General features: G+C 42.6%; 1 protein-coding gene across 1 annotated transcript; it reads right to left on the bottom strand.

The window, feature by feature from the left end:
• Positions 1-839: 839 nt before the first annotated feature.
• Positions 840-18764, bottom strand: LOC146693398 (period circadian protein homolog 2-like). The gene is made up of 22 exons (XM_085479244.1): positions 18603-18764; positions 14217-14767; positions 12845-12937; positions 12483-12637; positions 12231-12352; positions 10118-10319; positions 9241-9292; positions 8479-8621; positions 7633-7711; positions 7425-7531; positions 7180-7333; positions 6976-7084; positions 6620-6899; positions 6327-6483; positions 6068-6204; positions 5785-5991; positions 5444-5689; positions 4207-5237; positions 3841-4060; positions 3513-3744; positions 3249-3399; positions 840-2898 (listed from the first exon to the last, which is right to left on the bottom strand). Exons 2-22 carry the CDS (start codon positions 14657-14659, stop codon positions 2743-2745), a joined length of 4476 nt encoding a protein of 1491 aa, XP_085335370.1. The 5' UTR covers positions 14660-14767; positions 18603-18764; the 3' UTR covers positions 840-2742.
• Positions 18765-19987: the final 1223 nt, after the last annotated feature.

Genomic DNA, 19987 nt, shown 5'->3' with positions numbered 1-19987 from the left:
ATAAAACAAAATAAAAGCAAAAGCTACACATTTAAACTCTCTCTTATACATATGTATAAAGACAACATATTTAATGTTAAAACGGACACATTTCAGAAAAGAAAATGCAGCATTTTGAATTTGTCTCTAGGATTTGCAGGTCCATGCTTTAAGTTTTCATTTAAAATTTTATGCCACATCCCAACATTTTTGGAAATGGGGCTGTTCAACATTGTCAAACAAGACATCTCACCTCAAAATTTAAAAAAAAGCACAGAAATGTGCCAGATTCTTATACCACAGACTCACAGTGGTAATGAGACAGGCTTATATAACCATACACGACATCACGTGCCGATACTGTGTGTACACATTTACAGGTCAAGGAACGTCCAACAGATCACCAGTGCAGTGTTTAAAATCAGTCTCTCTCTTTATGGAGACTTATGAAACAAAGTCAGTTTTAAACATGACTTGAGACATATCCGGTCTTTTATACACAGGTGAGCGTTGCAGGCTCCATGGAGATACTTTGCACAGAAAAAGAGATTAATGACAGAGAAAGATGCAGTTACTAAAGGTGGTGAGAGGCGCCGTACTCTCCTCAGGAGGAGTCCATAAACCTTTGCCAGTCCGAGGCAAAGAGTCTCCGTACGAGCCCTCAGTCACTGGAATCACTCAAAGTATCTCACCACTCTGTCCATTGCTCTTTGCCCACAGGTGCATACACATTCCACATACGTTCTGCTTACAGTAACATGAACCCGGGATTTATAAGAGGTAGGGTTCGTCCCCAATGACAAACAAACAAAATAAAGACACACAAATAAGAGAAATAGAAAAACAGAATATTTAAAAAAAAAAAAAAAAAAAAAGGACTGCCAAGTTAATGAGAAACCAAAAACCATGAAAAAAAAAAAAACTAAGTTGGTGAGATGCTCTTGGTCCAGGTACACTTGCAAGCCCTGCCCAACAGTTTCTCTGCCTTAGCACCAGAGTGGTCTCTACTTCTTGTACGGTTTGTGTCAATTAAGCAGAGGCAGGGTGGACCCATTTACTTCATACTTCAGGAGCTGATGTTTCTCAGGCCAAAGTGTAAAAAACCCCACTTTCACCCAAAAAAAAAAAAAAAAAAAAAGAGGAAAAAAAATAGCAGGGAAATATCATCCCTCTTATTTGCTACACATGTAATACTGCTTTCCCACCTTCATGCAGACGTCAGTGCCAATGCTGAGCAATGACGTCAGCGCTGCGCATTTGCTCTGGCCAATAGGCTTTACAGTACTCCAGGATCTGTATTGCTGCACCTGCAGATACTCATGATTTAGTCCTTTCGACATGCATTATTTTTAAAAAAAAAATAAAACATAAAAAAAGATTTAAAAAAAAGAAAAAGAAAAATTAGGCATTGGGTTCTAATTTTTGATGCAAAAATAGATCCAGAAAAGAAGGAAAAAGGACTGCATTAAAAACAAAAAAAATCCCTAAAAATGTAGTTATTTGTTCTAAAAGTGAAATTATGTAGTGGAGCTGCACCACACTGACAGAAAAGATATTACTCATCTTTCTAGAAAATGTACGGCTGCAAGTTTCTCTTTAAAAAGAAACAAAAAAGAGAGTTGGAGTTTGAAGTTTCTACAAGTCCTCGCTCTTAGTGCATCGCTCCTCTGTCATTTGCTTCGTTTTACAAAAATACATTGGCAGCTTCTTGATCTTTGATGATGCCCACTTTTTGTTATAGCACCTGAGCTGCTCTGTAAGGTCTGCAGAGGCCTGCAACACTTACAGACTGTGCTGTGAAAAAAGGAGAGGCTAGCTCTGCTGCTTAAGCGACTTTAAAATTCCTGTAGCGTTTCCAAGCTTTTAGAAATGCAATACATTAGTCTTTCAGATGAACAGATTCGGCTTAAAAATATTCTGGCCAGATCCTTTGCTAGATAATAAATAACACCCATAAACGGATAACTTTTATCATTAGGCATAAGATTGTCAGAGTTGAGGAAAGTTCCGGCCAGCCTCCGCATGTCACTCTGCTGGCTGTTGTCTGGTGCTAACACTGCTGCGCCTGCGTACTTTGAGTACTCAGGTCCAGGACGAGCAGTGACATAAAAACTCATTCAAAATACAAAAAGTGCCAATCCCCACCCACTGACCTTCATCATCCAATGAGAATCCCCATTATTCTACTATTCAGCTATTCCTAACAAGAAAATGACGTGGATCCCGGGCTGTGAAGTTTTTTGGGGTTTTTTTTTGTCGTTTTTCCGTTTTTGTTATTAAATGGGATCATGTGGGGAGTCAGGAATAAACAAACAAAATTGGGCAGGAGAAACTTCTAACAGCAAAGCCTGGCTGCTTCTGACAGCTTGACACTTAGAATAATAAAAAAAAACATTTCAAAATCTTACATATTTAAAAGTAGTAGCTCTCAGTCATTAGCTTTAGATTTATAATGTGCTCTGCCTTTAAAAGAGAAATAAATAAAAAAATAGAGACAGGTCTTTTCAAAGAATGTGTGTGTGAGAGATGGAAAAAGTGACTTGCTGTGACAGCACTACTGCCCCCTGTTGGGGTGCATTAGGAACTGGACCACAGTAGCAGTCCTACACCCACACACAAGCAGTGTACACCCTCCTAACCATCACACTCACAACACAGAGTTCTGCTTGTAGTGTGCATGTATGAGTTCTTCAGGATGGTCAGGCACACAGCTGTTTGTCACATCCATAGTGTCTATTTATGCACATGCCCTCTGCTGGCTGTTTAGGAGCCTGATTCCATTTGAGGCTGAGGCTCCCCAGACTGGCTCTGGGTGTTCTGACTGTCTCTGCTCAGCTCCTCGCCCAGCTCGCTCATGTCCATGTCAGGCAGATCCTCTTCGATGGGTGCCGCTGCCGCATCCTCGCAGTACACACACTCCTGAACACAAACACATGCCATCGTTACCTTACAACATTTATAGATATACATTTAGCTCATTTGAATCCATTTTACAGTTATATTTTTAATTGTTTTGCTTCATTACATTTGTTTTGTCTCATTATTGGCTTGTCAGTTATCTGTAATGACTTTGAGCAGCACTAACTTGCATGAAAACTGCCATCTTCCCTATAAAGTTCATTTGCAGAAAGTAGTGTACAACTATTGTGTTTTTTGCAGAACACAAGTCACGTTATTTTCCATGGTATACTTTTTCAAATTATTTGCAATGGGAGTGCTGTGTGTGTGTTTTTTTTTAAACTATGCTTAAAACTGTGTCTGTCCCCCACCTTAACGTTGATGGCAGCAGGCAGGCCTCCCCTCCTCATCCAGGGGTGTTCCTCCACTAGCTCTCGTCGCTGGTCTGATGTGAAGTGAGGCTGGCTCTTCTGCATCTGCCTCAGCCTCTCCTTGTCTTCCCTCAAAACCCTTTGAATATCTCTGATGGTCAGAAAACAAATACATTTGTGTGAACGATATTTAATGGAGTTAAAAGGTTAATACTTCATACAGGTGGTGAAGCTTATAATATTTAATTCCACTTAGTGACTCACCTGGATGGCATTTGATATGTCATCATGACCTTGTCATCAACGTTGGCCATCAGCAGCCAGAGGGGCTCCTGTAGGACATACTTGATGAAATGCTCTCCCTCCCCTCGAGATGAGACTTTGTCCTGCGGCTTGCCGCCTTCAGACCCGCCCTCTCCCCTCATCTTGTTTTTAGACTTGGGGTCGTGCTCAATAGAGTCGACACTGCCAAAGTATTTGCTGGTGTTGCTGCTCCCTGTGGGGGAGACAAAGACAGAGTCACAAAAAACCCCCCAAAAAACTCTTAAATTTTGTGGAAACTCTTGTCAGACCTCAATGTTCAACTACTGACCTGTTCTGCTTCCAGAACCGCCGCTAGCTGAGGTACCACAGCCAATGCAGCCTGAGCCTAATCCCGAGCCCAGTCCAGAGCCTGACCCTGAGCCCATGGATCCAGACGTGGCTGATCCGGTACCAGAGTGAGAGTCTTCCTGTTCCTGCAGCAAGATGTCCAGCAGGTCGCAGGATGATGAGTTCCCGTCACTGTGAGCCCCGTCTCCTGGAGACTCCACCTAAGACACAAGGTGGTGCACACATCAGAGATAATTCCACACTCACTCTCCACTGGCACGCTGTGACACAGTTTGTGTTTAAGTGCTGGCACTTGTACAAGTTAGTAACTTTGTGTTAGTATTTGTAAATGTCCTGTGGCTCCTACCTGCTGTTGGCTATCAGGCTTGGAGGCGCCTCCGTTCTTATCCCCTGTTGTTCCCACTCCTACAGACGCTGTTGCCGCACTGCCGCCCTGTCCTCCAGCAGAGGCTACTGTAGTGTCCTGACGCTCCACTGAGCGCTGCCCCTCCTCCATGCTCAGCAGATTGAGCTGCAGGGGCGAGCTGCAGCGGGACTCAAACAGCGGCGGTGATGTGGCGGGCTCTCTCGCCCCAGAAGCAGGGGTGGAAGATCGTGACGCCGCACCCTCGCGAGGCTCTGCTGCAGGGGTTTTGGGAGGCTCGCTGGAGAGACTGTAGGGGAAAGGTTGAGGTGGAAAGGGGGCTTGAGCTACAAACTGGGCCTGCATTGGGAAAGACGGCTGGGCGGTGAACGGCTGCTGAGTAGCGAATGCGGACTGAGCAGCCTGGAAAGGCTGCTGGGGGGTGAAGGCAGTCTGCACAGGAAATGGCTGTTGGCTGGTGAAGGGGGGTTGCGTCTGTATCGTGTAGGCTGGCTGAGGGGGCTGAAAGGGCTGCTGGGTAGCGAATGCAGGCTGCGGCTGGGCCTGCTCAGGGAAAAATGGTGGTCTCGGAGCTGCTCCTATTTGTCCTATTTGGGGGAAGATGTAATTGGGTAGCACCAGAGCTACCACAGGTGTAACAATGGGTGCAGGAAACGGAGTGGCAGTGGGCGGGGCTTGGGTGCTCTGCCCTTCTCCAAATCCTGTAGAGAGAGAGCGGTCCGGTCGGGGAGCCTGAGCTGGAGCAGCAGGTGTTGGTGGGTAGAGCGGATATGCAGGGACCATGGTGGGGTAGGACACATTAAAAGCTGACTGCGATGCTTCTGATGGGGACCAAGAGGTCTGGTTGAGGCCCTGGAGAGGGGGGCGTGGTTTACGGTTTGACACAGCGCTGTCTGATGAATCGGGATGCTTCATCCGTGGCTTCTTGGACTTCCTGTTGCGGTTACCCTTCTTGGCAGTAGTTTCTGGCCTAACGGTGCCTTGTTTAGCAGTGCCTCGTGGTCCAGGTGATTCTGAAATGAGGATATAGACGCAGAGGTCAGAATGTCATTTTTGATTAAAAAAGATAAGATTAAAAAAAGATAGTCAATGTAAAGGTGAGCCTTATTTCCTCTTTGTAGAACTTTTATTGTGTTTGGTTGCCTCAGTTGTTAAGCTTCTAGCTAAACTATAGCTTCTCCCAACAAAGCAGAAAAGCTAAATTTGAAGCTTACAGTACCTTCAACACTGGGTGGACCTCTGTGCTTGTACAGGTATGTGGAACAGTCCCTCTGGAAGCTCCTGGAATTACGGAGCTCTCTGCATCGGTTGAGGAAGGCCTGCTCCTCTTTCTGGGTATGTGCTGCCAGCACCTGCTTGGTCAGGCCCAGCCTCTTGTAGGCCTCCTTTCCTTGGCTGGGTGGAGACACCATACTGACAGGCAGCGCAGGGGGTGCTGGGCTCTCTGCAACATCCTCAATTATCTCTGTACAAAGCAGTGCCATAAACATCAGTCAAATAAACTCATTAAAACACGGCTAATGACAGTCCTGCTATGTTTCTACGGACACAGAAACTCACCAGACTCTGGCTGAGGCTTCTTGTCCCCCACATGTACGATGGTGCTGCTATAGCTGCACTGAGAAGTGATGGACACCACACTCTCCGCCTTACTGGGCAGAGTGAGGGGTGCCAGGGGGCCTCCCACCACAGCAGCTGCCCCAGATGGAGGCTTCTTTAGTGCTTTCATGTTTGACAGGCCTGACTGAGAATCCAACATCAAGGGATCTAAATGAGAAAGATTCTGTTAGTGCTGAGCCAGTACCTTAGACTTTGTGTGCACAGATGCATGATTACTACATACCTGCATTTGTATCCTGAGGCACTTGCATGCCATCCTCTGAGCCTTTCTTGTCATCATCTGAGTTGGAGGAGGTGGTGTTTGAGGAGAACTGGTATTTTCTTTTCACTGTGATGGGTATATTACAACTCTCCAGATACCTAAGAAACAAGAAGGCGTTTTAAATGAGAGAGCTTTGATATTGTGCAAACAGAGCATGATCTCTCTGCCTTTGCACAGGGATTACTGTGCAGATGACTTCATGACCAAATCTATGCCTGACCTGATGACACTATCCAGGCAGCTAATCTGCTGGTAGGAGCACACAGTCTGGTCTTTGTAGGTGAAGCCCTCCATGCTGGCTGCAGTACTGTCTCTGGCCTGCAGAGGGGGCACTGAGTCTTTTGGACGCACAGTTGAATATCTTTGAGCTGCCAATGCTAAAGAGAAGAGGAGATAATATGAGAAACACACACGAGAAGACAGGAGAACCAAAAGACACTCTGCGTGTGTTTCTGCTGTACTTAAATTAATAATAACTTTATTTTGAACTTAATAGTTGCCAACTGGACTCACTCTCATGGGTCTTCTTCTGCTCATGTTTGGGGAGAGAAGGTGACGGCGCGGGAGATGGGGAATGCAGACCGATCTGAGGGTCCTGATTCCTGAGCATGTGGACATCTTTACAGACCTCCTGGAAAGTCCTGGCGGGCTTGGTCTTGCCTGTGTCCTCTGCTGTGTTCCCTGCTGTAATGTTCCCATTGCTTTCACTGGATGAGCTGATGCTCACCAGCTGCTCATGGGATCCATTGCTGCCATGGCTACCATAACCACTGGAGCCCATATTGTGGACCGGCTGCAGAGAGAGTAGCTGTTAGAGGAGCTGTCAAATGCCTCTTGTGTGTGTAAAAGTGAACCGTGTGCGTGCATACTTGAAGCAGCAGCCGGTGAATCTGTTCACTGATTTCCTGGATGTCTGAATCTATGATCTTCCCTCCATGGAAAGCCGGTGCTGCGAAAACATCTTCGTTCACAGGACCCCTGAAACATGCAGGCATAGAGCTGTCACCTAATGTCCTCATAAATACAGATGTCCAAAAAACAACAAAAAACCCCACCACAGTGGGAATACTTACATGCGCACTTTGTGCCTGCCAATGACGAAGGACACCTTGCGGCTCCAGGGATTGACAAAGCTGGACCAGCTGGTGTCGATTGTGATGTACTCACCGTTTCTTGCACAGAAACGTATTGAAGAATGATCGAACGGCTGACCAGCGTACTGCAGAACTGTTGGTAACAGAAGGTAAAGTGTGAGCGGAAGAGCTCAGAGTATAAGAACGCAGTGAGACAGTCCAGGTATGCATGCAAATGTTCGTACTTTTGCGATGTATTGCCAGCATCAAGGGTCGGTCACTCGGGTGTAGGTTGAGCAGCACGGGGGTCCCTATCAGGTCCTGAGGGAGGTACCCCAATAAAGGCAAAGCCCTATTGGGAAAACAGTAATTACTTTAGTAGAAAACAGGCCAGCAGGATGACTTCACACAAGGCACCACTGTAAGGATCATAGAAGGATTCAGTCCACTCACCTCTCATCCACATCCTGGAACACACAGTTAGGGGTGTGTGTTGTAGTGAAGATACGCTTGTCAGGAGGTATTCTGGGAGCTAGGTGTGCGAAGGGAAGGGAAAAAATGTCAGTAAACAAAATGATTGTACAGTAATCCCCTGAAACAAAAGGATGATAGCATCTCTTGTTTCACATTAAAAGGATTAAACTCACACGAGCTGGTTTTGAACTTTCAAAACATGAGCAAGGGGATTGATCGGTAATAAACTGATCAATTGGATTTAAAAAAAACAAAAACAACTATGAAACAATGAATCTATTATTGAATCTTAAGCACTTTCTGAAGGCTGCTTTTGTTATTAAAGCAGACCTGGACCCTTGTCCAACTAATTAGTTTAATTAAAACCTTATTTAAAAAAATGTGACACATTAAAAAAAAAAAAAAAAAAATAGTTAATCAGATTAAAATGGCCTTGCAGAAAAAATGTAACACTATTTCCTTGTTTTCCAGGTGATCAGTTTTTATAGTGGCGACAGTATTGGGTGGATGATAACTTGTTTATAGAGATTATCATAAGGCTCACCATCTGTTCAAGTACACACATGGATAAAAACAATAACTAATAGAAAAAACCCATAAGCATCTTTCTCTGGTACATTTCAGGCTGTCATCTCTGATTTGCATAGTCTAACTAGTATAAGTTTAACTAGTCTGTGCCATCTATGGTTCAACTTCTAAACGTGTGAAACAAATGACTTTATTTTCCATCTGATACATGTCAGAAGTAACTGGTAAACAAAATAAAACTGCATTCATTATTGGGTGATACGCTTGAGTGCTTTATTAAAACAGTGCAGTTCTCACCTTCATATCCAGAGTGCACCCTCTCAGCCAGCAGGAGGCAGCAGAACTGCTCCTCAGCCAGCTCAGCGTCCTGGACCTTCATCAGGTACGGAGTCATCCGGAAAGGATAGTATTGGAGGTCTCCTTTACGGTCCTTGCCACCACTAGAATGCAAACACACAATGTCAAGACCCTTTCATAATAATGAATATTGGGTTTTTTTGCCTTTCAAAATAAAATATTTAAAAAAAAAAGAAAGAAAAACGAGCTAAAAGCATTAAGAGATCCTTTTACCAGTTTATCTACTAATCATGTAGTGAAATTACTGTAATTATTTAGTTAACTGTGGTTTTAGTCCTAAGCTCATCATTTCTTTCATAAAAACAACATTTGTGGTAGAAAATACTGCATCTTGTAGAAAAATTAACTCAAACTTACAATGCTCAACCTAACCCTCTTCTGTCACACCAACAATCCTCTTTCTACATCCATGAACCTTTCTTTTGATCCTCCTGTTATCCATGTTCAGGCATATTCCTCCTCTATACATGTCCAAACCAGCTCAACCTATATTATATAAATATACAACTTTAAAGTTTAAATGAGCAATAGCAGGTACCCCATCTGGCCACTAGATGGAGATGAAGTTCAAAAGCTCAAGGCTGCTGACTTCCTTCCTCCCTCTCACTTTTCCCCTCTCCTACCCACCATCCCTCCTCTGACTCAGAGCTTGCTTGGACAGGAAACTGTGACTCAAAGCAGCTGCCGACTGCTGCCACTCACCTGATGCGGCAAAAGAAGGATTTCTCCTGCATGCACTCCGTGGGAGATGACTCTGAATAAAAAGAAGAGGGGAAAAAGGTCGGATGAATAATTGAATTAGCATGAGTAGTTCCCACTCAGCCATCTGTCAGTCATCAATATTCAAAATACTCTTCAGCAGACCTGAGATGTTTGCCTCTCATGTGTCATAGATAAGAATGCAAGAGATGCAATTATACTACAAAAGTTTATTTTTTTTTTAAAAAGTCATTTTTGAGACAATTTACAAAAAAAAAAAAAATTATAGATGCTTATGAGTGGAAATGCTGGAATTCACTGGACTGATACCAGCTTCCAGTTGTTAAAGTGGGAGTGCAATCAACTATAGAACATAAGTCCCTTTGGAGAAAATTTTTGAAAGATAATGCACAAATTTGTAATCTCTGAAATGAGTTTTAGTAGAATCTATATGACCACTGGGCAGAAAATTATATTACAACCCACTAATTCACCAACTCTGTGATAAGAAGAACCTAAATGCAATACAACCTGAAGGTGTACACATCATCAGTTAACACAGACCTGACTGCCAAACATGCCACATTTGTTAGCGTCATACATGTATTAATGTGTGATTGAGAATGCTAATGAAATATGTGCTATGCATGTATGAACATGAGTATGTGGAGGAAATACTTCCATGTGCAGGTGGTGCATGTGTTTCATATTGGTTTGCTGCGTGACCCTATTTTGGAAATTTTACCATCCGTGTCTACAGTGCCCCTTACCATACTGTACGACCAATTATGTCAAGGAGGCAAAAATTTATCTAATTTATATTTATACATATACACGTGTGAGCTTTTGTGGAGCTCAAACCTGCATTCGTCATCCTTACCTGCTCCTGTGCACATGCTCCATGAGGGCAGGCGGTATGGTGTGGTGAAGCTGTAGAACACGCTGACATCCTGAGGAGTCAAGAACTCCACAAACTTGGCGTTGTCGAACACTTCCCGCTTGCAGTTCAAGATGGATGCTGCCTGGTCAGAGATGTAAACAATCTTCCCCGTGATGAGAGACACTGCTACAGCGAATATATCCTAAAGGCAAAAACAAAAAGATATTAATCATTTAGGATTACCAAATTAGGTACTTCTAGCCCTCTCAGAAGATTTAAAAACACATCTTCAAACTGACTACTACTCAGATGACAGATCGGCTGCTCCTTATCATCCCCCACTTTATTCTTTATCTTACGTCTGTTATTTTTTCCACATCAACTTCAAGAATAAATAAACAATAAAGCTTGTTCTTTTTCTTTTTTATAATGGTCATCACCCCTGTGGAGAAAACTCTGCCTTTTCTGGCTTCCCTCTTGAATGCTATAATTAGGTTTCTTGAGACAGACTTTCTCCTGCTTTTGTTGCCTTAACAGTGCAGGGAAATGGGGGTGGTGGTGGTGGTATCCAAATAAAACTGTAAGATTGTAGGTAGTGAGCCTAGAGTCTTAGGCTCACTACCTGCAAGCCCATGGATGCGTCTGATTTACTAACATACATACATGCACTGACACACACTTTACACGAATAAAAGTGTTGGGCCACAACTCTTAATCTGTAAATTCAGGTGTTTTCAGTCTCATGGCTACGAGTGTATATAATCAAGCATCTAGTTATGCAGTTATGCAACTAGATCTTCCTAAATTTGAGTCTGGCTGAGTGTTACTGGACTAGGATGCCACTGTTGTAACAAGTCAGCTTGTTAAATGTCTTCCCTCTAAGATCTTCCATGATCAGCTGTAAGTGGTATTATTGCAATGGGCGAGTCACAGCATATCAACCACAAAGCAGCAGACCACATAAAGTTAGAGAGCTGTATTGACTGTAAGTGCTGAGGTGCATAGTGCAAAAGTAAAAGTCGTCAATAATGTGCTGATTCCGTAACTGCAGACTTCCAAAACTGATATGGTATTAACATCAGCACACAAACTGTGTACCAAGAGCTTCATGGCACAACCTTTTATGGCTGAGCAGCTGTATGCAAACTTTACATCAACAAGCACAAACTCAACCGCTGGACGGAGCGGCGTCGAAAGTGAGCGATAAATTGCACCTCTCTTTAGTGAAAGAACTTTGACTGCACAGAGCCCTGACCTGAACCCCATCTAACATCTATGGGAAGAACTAGAAATTGGAAGTTGTATCCAATATTGCTATCTAACCTCACAAAGGCACTTCTGGATGAATGGGAAACAAATTCCCACACACGCACATGCGCACGCGCGCACACACACACACACACACACCAGCTGACTGGCCATATCTCACTTGCCAACTTCATTGCTACCAAATCTAAGTAGAAATGAAAGTTGGCTAACTTGCCAAGTTACTTCACCAGCTAATATGACTCATGATACAAACTTCTGAATAATGTTGAAAAAACACGGACGATACTTAACAGTAAATCATAAAATGTCTCAAAGAAAGAAAATAACTAACAGTTGTTTTCTATAGTAACAGCTAATAGCTAGCCAATTAGCTATATAGCATGTATCTGATATTGGTAGTTTGCTCATCTCCATAACTTTTTTATCATTAATAACAGTAGCTCAGGTGGCAGAGCAGGTCAGCCACTAGTCAGAAGGTCGGTGGTTCGATCCCAGGCTGCCTCCTGGCTGCATGCCAAATATCCTTGGGCAAGATACTAACCCCATGTTTGCCTACTGGTGGTGGTCAGAGGGCCCGGTGCCGCCAGTGTCTGGCAGCCTCGCCTCTGTCAGTGCGCCCCAGGGCAGCTGTGGCTACAATGTAGCTTGCCATTGCAAGTGTGTGAATGTGTGTGTGAATGGGTGAATGACTGAATGTAGTGTGAAGCGCTTTGGGGTCCTTAGGGACTAGAAAAGCGCTATACAAATGCAGGCCATTTACCATAACATTGGTTTTCACCATTCAGGCATAAGACTGGTTTAGCTGTTTATCCTTTAAGATGAGGTAAAGAGCGGTGGTACTTACGTTGTTTTTAAGGGTGTATTCCGAGGTGATGCTGTTGATTTCCTCAATGGTGTAAGATGTTACATCAAACCCTGGTGGCTGACTGTCGTTATTCATCAGCATCTGGTAGTACTCCTCATTGGCTGCAACCAAGACAATATGGATAAGTGAACACGTGAGATAAAAGTTTATTTTCAGTATGTAAGTAAGTATAACATCAGTCATACAACATGAACACACAGATAAAAACAATGCACACAAGGCAAGTCTTACCTTTCACCTGTTTGATACAGCGCAGTGCATACTTGAGAGTGTTGACAGTGCTCGACTTGCCCTTGCTCCTTTTTTCTGACGGCAAGTGCATCTTCAGCTCCTTGAGCGTCTTGAAGAGCTCCTTCTGTGTCTTAGCTTTGGCTGACTGTTCACTGCTGCAGGACCCAAATGAGACAGAGACATGTGTGTCAACATGACAAGATCTCACCATTGATGTCACACTCGGCTTTCCAGCAAAGGAAGCAGAACAGGAGGGGAACGTACTGACAAGGGGTTTTAGACCTTTCTGTTCACATTTCCAATTGTTGTTGCATTAAATACCAGTAGATTTGGGCTGGGCTTTTTTTCAGAAGTGTACTAACCTGCAGCCACTGGTTGATGGGTTGTCCTGCTCGGAGCTCACCAGACTGAAAGCATTGGAGCTGCTTGGCGGGGAGGGGCTATGAGAGTTTGAGCTGTAATCACAAGGACAATGTCATGTTATGAACAAAGGTGTGCAGGAAAACCAGAAAACGCATAACAAAAATGAAGAGCAAACATTTTAAGTGATTCAGGAATTTGATGCTATAGGCTGTTCTTAGAATTGCACCGTCATATGAGCTGCTCTTTTTTTTTAAATATTGGAAGGACAAATAAAGAAAGTGAACAAGTGTTAAGTGTAATTAACCAATTATATTCACGTGCGCTTTTCAAGTCACATGAAAATTTATATTTAAAAAGAAAATTTCAAGTCCTTAATTAATTTAGTTACCTCTGAGGCAAATACTAAACCTTGAAAAGAAGACTACTATGATAATGTATAGTGGAAAAAAAGAAAGAAAAAAAAAGGAGCATTCAAGAAACGCAAAGTGCAATGGAAAATTCTGTGGGCAGTTAAACAACCAGGTCAAGCCACCCACAAAAAGCTTTTTTTGAACAAGTTATAAACTGACTTTTGGCATAGACTTTTTACAAACATGCATTTTATTTCTCTTGGATGTTTGCCTCAAATTTAAATCGTGACACAAAGGTTCACAAAGTTTGTTCTTAAACGTGATAACGTCCTATTTTGAAACAGAGTATGAAGAGTATGACAAACGGATGTGGTTCTGTGGACACTGTACAGTCGATGCACAGACAGTATAAAAGATGGATGCAGCTACCGTGATGTCATCCACTGGTTTCTGATGTACCGTTTAGTCTCTTAAGTCTCGAGATTAGCACTTTCACCTTTGCAATCTTCTTTTCCCTTTTTAAATTTTAGATGACATGAAATTAGTCACTGAAGCAATAAACTTATTAAGAAGGACATTAACTCATTCACTGCCAGCCATTTTCAAATCAGGTAACTCCCCACTGCCAGGGTTTTTGAGCATTTTTACTCATTTTTGAAGAGCCACAGAAAACTGTGTGTTATGATCATATAAACGCTGAACCTACCAAAATGAAGAACAGACTCTCTTCTTTCATCCAAAAAAAAAAAAAAAAAAGCTTTTTTCTACCATTTACCATTCTTTAGTAATCAGCTGTAGAAGAGAGGTGGGTTCCACCAAAAATGCCTGTTTTGACCAAAATGACTCAGCAATGACTCAGCCCAGCAAAACTCAAACAGCCCTTCAATGACTTTAATGAACCTTACTTCCGTGACCTAGTTGGTCCGCTCCCCCACCGTGGTGGGAAAAAGAAAAAGAAAAAGAAAAAAAAAAAAAAAAAAACTTCATTTACCACGATTCAGTGGTTTCGATGAGTTCTCACCTCTTGTTGCTCCCCGAGGACTCCATGAGAGCGGAATCCTTGCCATTGCCGTTTGAGCTGCCCACCGACTCGTTGCCGTGGGACTCATTGCCATGTGACTCGTTGCCATGGGATTCTGTCCCGCTCCCGCTCGAACCACTGCCACCCATCTCCACATCCTCGTGCAAAGGTGGGCGCGGTCTCTTCCTGTCATCATGCGGGGACCCCGGGTGCTCGTGGCTGCTATCGCTCCCCTCGGAGGCCAATCCTAACTCTGGTTCGAGTTCGACCCCATCTTGCCCGCCACAACCCTCACTGTAGCTGGCCATGCGGTGAAGCTGGCTAATGGAGCTGCAGGGAGTGCCCTGCGCTTCCTCCACGTGCAAGCCTGCCCTTTCCCGGTTCCGTTCACACACGTCCAGGGTTGAGTACAGGTACTGCTTTGGATCACTATCCTCAGACATGGGACAAGTTAGTGATGGAAGATTAAGTTACCTTCCACATGGCAATGCCACAAAGTTGATGGCACTGTAGCATAAATGGGGTTGTTGTCTCAGGAGTGGAAATGCAGTCTGAAATAAACAAACAAGACAAAAAACAAAACAAAAACAGGTGAAATTACTCATACCAACACTTTACAGCACAGTACACTTCTAATGATAGAAGATCAATAGCAGAAGGAACACAACTCTAATATTAGAAGCAATCAATGTGGATTAAATCAACCCATCTATCAAAGTACAGTAGCCATGACTTTGATTTGATCAACCTGTGTGGCCTCACATCTCCACATTTTCAAAAGTCAACCATAAATAAAAAGGGCACCACAGCACAGATAGAATGATCTTGCTGTTACACAAACACTAACACAGTCACACCAAAGGAGCTGCCATACAGCTTTCAAAAGGTTTGCACAGTAAATAGGCCAGTCGTTTGCCCTTTCCAGGTAGACATCAGTCCCAGACCAGCTTAATCTGGTTCAGTTTTTCAAATAAAAGGTGAGTCTCCAGAGATGAAACACAGGTCTGCTGACACAGTACAAACAAAAACCTCCGCTGCCTGCACATAATCAGGACCAACTTGGATGTGAGAAGCAGAAACAAAACAAAAGCATGAAAATTGGGTTTTATTGTTTAAATAGTCTCCTGTATGGATGGCTGCATCACAAATTACACAATGAAGCAGTAGGAGGAAAACCTGACAAGCAGTCTTTAAGAGAAACAGCCGTATCATTAATGTTAAAGATACAGCTCCCACACATACACATTAACTGTCCATATTAAAAATCAAAGATAGCCTTATGTAACACAGTACAGTGACCGTGGATGCACAGTCCTTTTAGCAATTACCTTTAAAAAAAAAAAAAAAAAACATATTATATTTCATAATTATTTAAGTGAATATATATGGCCTGTGTTCTCATTCAAGTCAGTGTTAGAACTGACCTGGTCATTGTGTGGCCCCTAGACCACATTAGGCCCTTTAATTGTCCCTGAGCAGCCCTCATGAGTTTAATGGGAAATTAGGACTTCCCAATGCTTCCCATTTTAGCCACCAATAGCACTTTATACTATATAATACTGAACAGAACTAAGTTCAGCTTATTGGTGTGACCCTCCAAAACAGTGGCCCTTTGAGAAAACTAATTGTCCACTTCTGTGTTAGAAGTTCAGCCATGCTGTAAATAGAGACCTTTTTTCACTTGCTTCTGGAAAGCCGCAATTAAATAAGAGCCTTTAGAAGATCTTGGGGAGTAAAAGCTGGTCTCCAAAAGACAAATACAAGATCCAGTTTTATCAGTTTTTATCCTCCTACAATTACCTCAGCAGTGGTTGGAGCTATTCGTGTCTTTCAAAGCTGAACAGGAAATACCGGCAACAGGTACTGAGGCCAAATCCAAACTATTTTACTGTTTTGCTGCTCTCCAGTGTCAGGTTGCAGCTATTTATGTAAGCGCACACATTCAGCAGCCTGTCTATTCTTCTCTCTCTTTACATAAGCACTTTTACATAACTTCTCAAAGTTTTAAGAGTAGGTTCTTCATTTTTTTTTTTAAACTAGAAATATATATAAAAACACAACCCAGCAGACTTTCCAAACCACCCACTCCACTTAGAAAATGACCCACTCTTGTTTAAAGGAGGCAGCAGCCAGGCGCTGTGAAGAGATGTTTTATTGGCTGCTGGAAATGACCAATCGGCAGAGAGCAAGGAGTTACAACTGGTTAGAATAATGTCACCCAAACAAAAGAGAGACCACAGCTTGTAATCATGGCAACAAAATATTTATTCCTATTACTATTATTTACATTCTCTTTAAGGAAATAAGACCAGCATTTCCTAGAATTGTGTCCTCTAGTTACTTTCTATACATGTCAGCACATATCTCATAAAATCACACGGGTAAATTTTGTTTACAATATACGAGCTAAAGTTAGTTTTATTGCTCAGATTATTTCATATAGGGAGCCTGAAGAGCTAATAATAAATGCACAAAAAGAGAAAAAACATTAGGTTAACAGACAAAAAACTAAGTAATTGAAGTATGTTTATGTAAATCATTCTCCACATGTGCTTATGTGGGAGCAGTCCACTATGGATAAACTGAAGCTTTACTAAACTGTAAATCACACACAAACACGACCATATGTTAAGCACTGATCCCTGAAACTCGTGCAAACTGTCATAACACCGGCTCCTCTGTGGACATAACACAGAACAAACCATACATGAAACTGCTGAAGAAAATCTGACTACTATCCTGTATTTTAAAGTGTGTTCAACTTCAATGAAAGACCATGCAGTGCAGACGTTGGCTTACCAGTGACCCCCCCCCCCATCAACATAACAAGAAACACCAGCATCCAAGCACAAAAGTACAACTCCAACCACCAGAGAGTCTTCCCAAACTCTCTGCAACACTGCCGAACACGTCACTGAGCAGAATAATGACATAATGAAACTGAACTCCCTCTGCTTCCTGCTCAGCCCTCAACTAGAGGGCTTCTACAGCCAGCACACTAGCACAGATCTCAGGCATTATACAACCCTGCTCCAGTCACATGGATTTGGCCATAGCGCAGCACAAAGCTATGGTAGCCTTGTTTCATAAAACCCACATGGTTTGTCTTGTAAGTAGCTCCTCCTGAAGTGCACTTTTTTACTGGCATGCGAAACTGAAATCACATGAAGACCAATAAAGGCATACTGTTACATTTTTGAGAAAAATTAACTCATCTGACAATCCACACAAAGTTAAAACATGGCTTAACAAATATTAGTGGAAGACAACATCAATATAGATGTAGAAAGATGCTGCACATACGGTGGCAAAACCTATCATTTTTACTTAACCCCCTCCTGTTATGGCCCATCTCAATATGCAATAAAAATGGCATCAGACCGAGTGAGTTACATCACAGTGTAGGCCACCAACTTAAGATATTACTTATTAATGATGACTGCTGACATACAAGTTGTAAAAATTGTTAAAAGAAGACACCGGGGTGTGTGTGTGTGATTATTGTCACACACTTTTTTTTCCTGTAGCTGCATGTTGCCATGGTATAATCACTGTTTTGGCCTTGTGGGAAACTGCTTTGTAACATGAAAGCCACACGTTTGGGGTGAAAAATAAAAGACAGCTCAAGTGACATTTTTAGGCTTCAAATAAATGCTTTTGAATAACATGCGCGGTTTCTACTTTTTTTTTTTTTTTTTTTTTTTTTTAAATCTGGCAAAAGTAGTAGTTTTAGGTAGAAATAATCTTAATCTGATTATTCTTCTTCCCCTGTCTGTCAATCCAAACATTTAACAAACACTTTTAAAAATCTTATATAAAGAAATTAAACCACTTCCTCGGGCCATAATTGTGCCAACAATTCAAAGCCATTTTGTAAAAGTGTTTCGAGTGCGAGCAGCTAAAAAGTAAACCTGACGAAGAGCCTTTTTATACGTCTAATATTACACTTCCGTGCATATGAAATTTCTCACATAGATACTCTCGTATTAGATAACGTTTATATTAAAGGAAAAAACATTAAAAATGACCCCCCTTCCCCCATCTGACTCCCATTGACCTGCTATTTAAAATCCACACACACGTTGACCTGCAATCCAGTGCACGGTACACTGACACAGTTATGTAAAAGTAACCGAATCGTTAAAAAGCAGCCACGAATCCACGGCGAGATACCCGCAGAGGACATATTTCATAAAAGCTAACATTTATCTAGCTGTCTGACTGAACAGAAAAAATATAACCGGCATTTTTTGGTTTTAAAAGTACAAAAAGTAGAGCAACTCGGGGTTCACGCATGCGCAGACCGCATTTTTGTTATGCAACTTATTTTTTCGCTCGTCAATCTTTTTTGCTAAAATGAAAGGGCGCAAATGAAAGCTGACCAACCTGAGCAGTAGTTGGAAAAATCCTCTCTCCGGTGGTCTCCAACGAGATGTAAAATCAAAAGCGACACGTAAAAACTATCCAGTTATACCGTTCAGTATTCCTCAATGGGAGCAGAGCTTCAGACGGCTTGACACAGTAGTGAATGGATCCTCCCCGGTTCTCTCCCGCACAGGCCTATCAGCGAATCGCCGAGCCCAGCTCGCGACCTCAATTTAGACTCCTCCCTGTGCTTTTTCCGATTGGCTGGATGCAAGGGGTTTCCATGGAGAACGTGACGGAAATGCGATATCGGAAGCTTATTGGCCTAAAGTGCTGTCCGTCGTTTTATATAAACAAGGCTTTGACTGCACGTGGAATCTCATGTTGTGTGAGAGTGGGGCAGTTACGACTGCGTGAGCAGCAGAATCCACAACAACCTATCAAATGTTAAAATTACATAAATGAAAAAATGCAAGGAGGAAACGAACAGGAACTGATGATGACAGAGAGAAAAAAGTGTCACAGAAAATGACAGTCAGTCTAAAAGTTAGAAACTCATTTCGGGAAGGCAAGTGCGAGTTATTGCGTGATTGCTGTTGGAAGCCTTGAAATGTTTCACCTGTGTGACCTTTTCAACAGATGCGCAAGCATCGATAATGCAGTGAAAGTGTTTATCGAAGCAAAGGGACAGGTCTGTGGTGGGGAAACTTGACACATTCTTACTTGCGTCACATCTATTTCTACCCTTCAGTTGTGGCGAGTTTTTTTTTTCCATTCAGAGACCACAGATAAACCATGCCCACATACATTTGTTAGTTAACGTACAGATGTGTATCATATGCCATGCAAACAAACCAAAGCAAACTACATTTTAAAAACGGCCTTTACGTCTTGATTGCGTCATTATGCTTTGAAATAAAAGGTTTGCAGTCTTTTGTTACATTTTTTTAATGGGCTGCTATGTGCCAAGCTTATTCATCACTGTTTTTCTGGGACTGGACAGCACCTGCTGGATATTTTTTCCCACAAGCTGGCATGATAGCCACAACACAATATTTTCTCTTTTCTAGCCAAGATCCTCCACAGAGCACCTGCGTAAGCAGGATTCTAAGCTTTGTAACTGCTTGTCAAGTGGCAGCCACCCACCCTGGCTCAGGTAGCAACACACCATGCAAAAGCCTGCACTCCTTAGAACATGTGAGAACGAACACCCTCCTTCTCAGCCTACACTTTATAAAGCCACTTTTATGATATCACCCAGAGCCCAGCAACAGGCTCTCCTGCTGGCATGTTTGCTTTGTGTTTTTCTCAGGACATCTTTGGTTATAAGTGTAGGTGGATCTGACTCTGTATAATTAGACTGATTCATGAATCACCCCTCCTTTAACTCCTCCCTAAACTACGCG

Source organism: Copadichromis virginalis, linkage group LG14 (genome assembly GCF_057382275.1).
Source record: "Copadichromis virginalis isolate Kocher_CV1m ecotype Utaka linkage group LG14, C_Virginalis_male_GT1.1, whole genome shotgun sequence".
NCBI classification, from domain to species: domain Eukaryota; kingdom Metazoa; phylum Chordata; class Actinopteri; order Cichliformes; family Cichlidae; genus Copadichromis; species Copadichromis virginalis.
This window is presented reverse-complemented; position numbering and strand designations above follow the sequence as displayed.

Excerpts from the sequence above, each read along its gene's own strand:
- LOC146693398 (XM_085479244.1), bottom strand. The coding sequence starts at position 14,659 with ATGTCTGAGGATAGTGATCCAAAGCAGTACCTGTACTCAACCCTGGAC. Across the intron at positions 7,712-8,478 it reads GGTGCACTCTGGATATGAAG|CTCCCAGAATACCTCCTGAC; the intron begins GTGAGAACTGCA and ends TCGCACACCTAG. Across the intron at positions 6,900-6,975 it reads TTCACCGGCTGCTGCTTCAA|CCGGTCCACAATATGGGCTC; the intron begins GTATGCACGCAC and ends CTCTCTCTGCAG.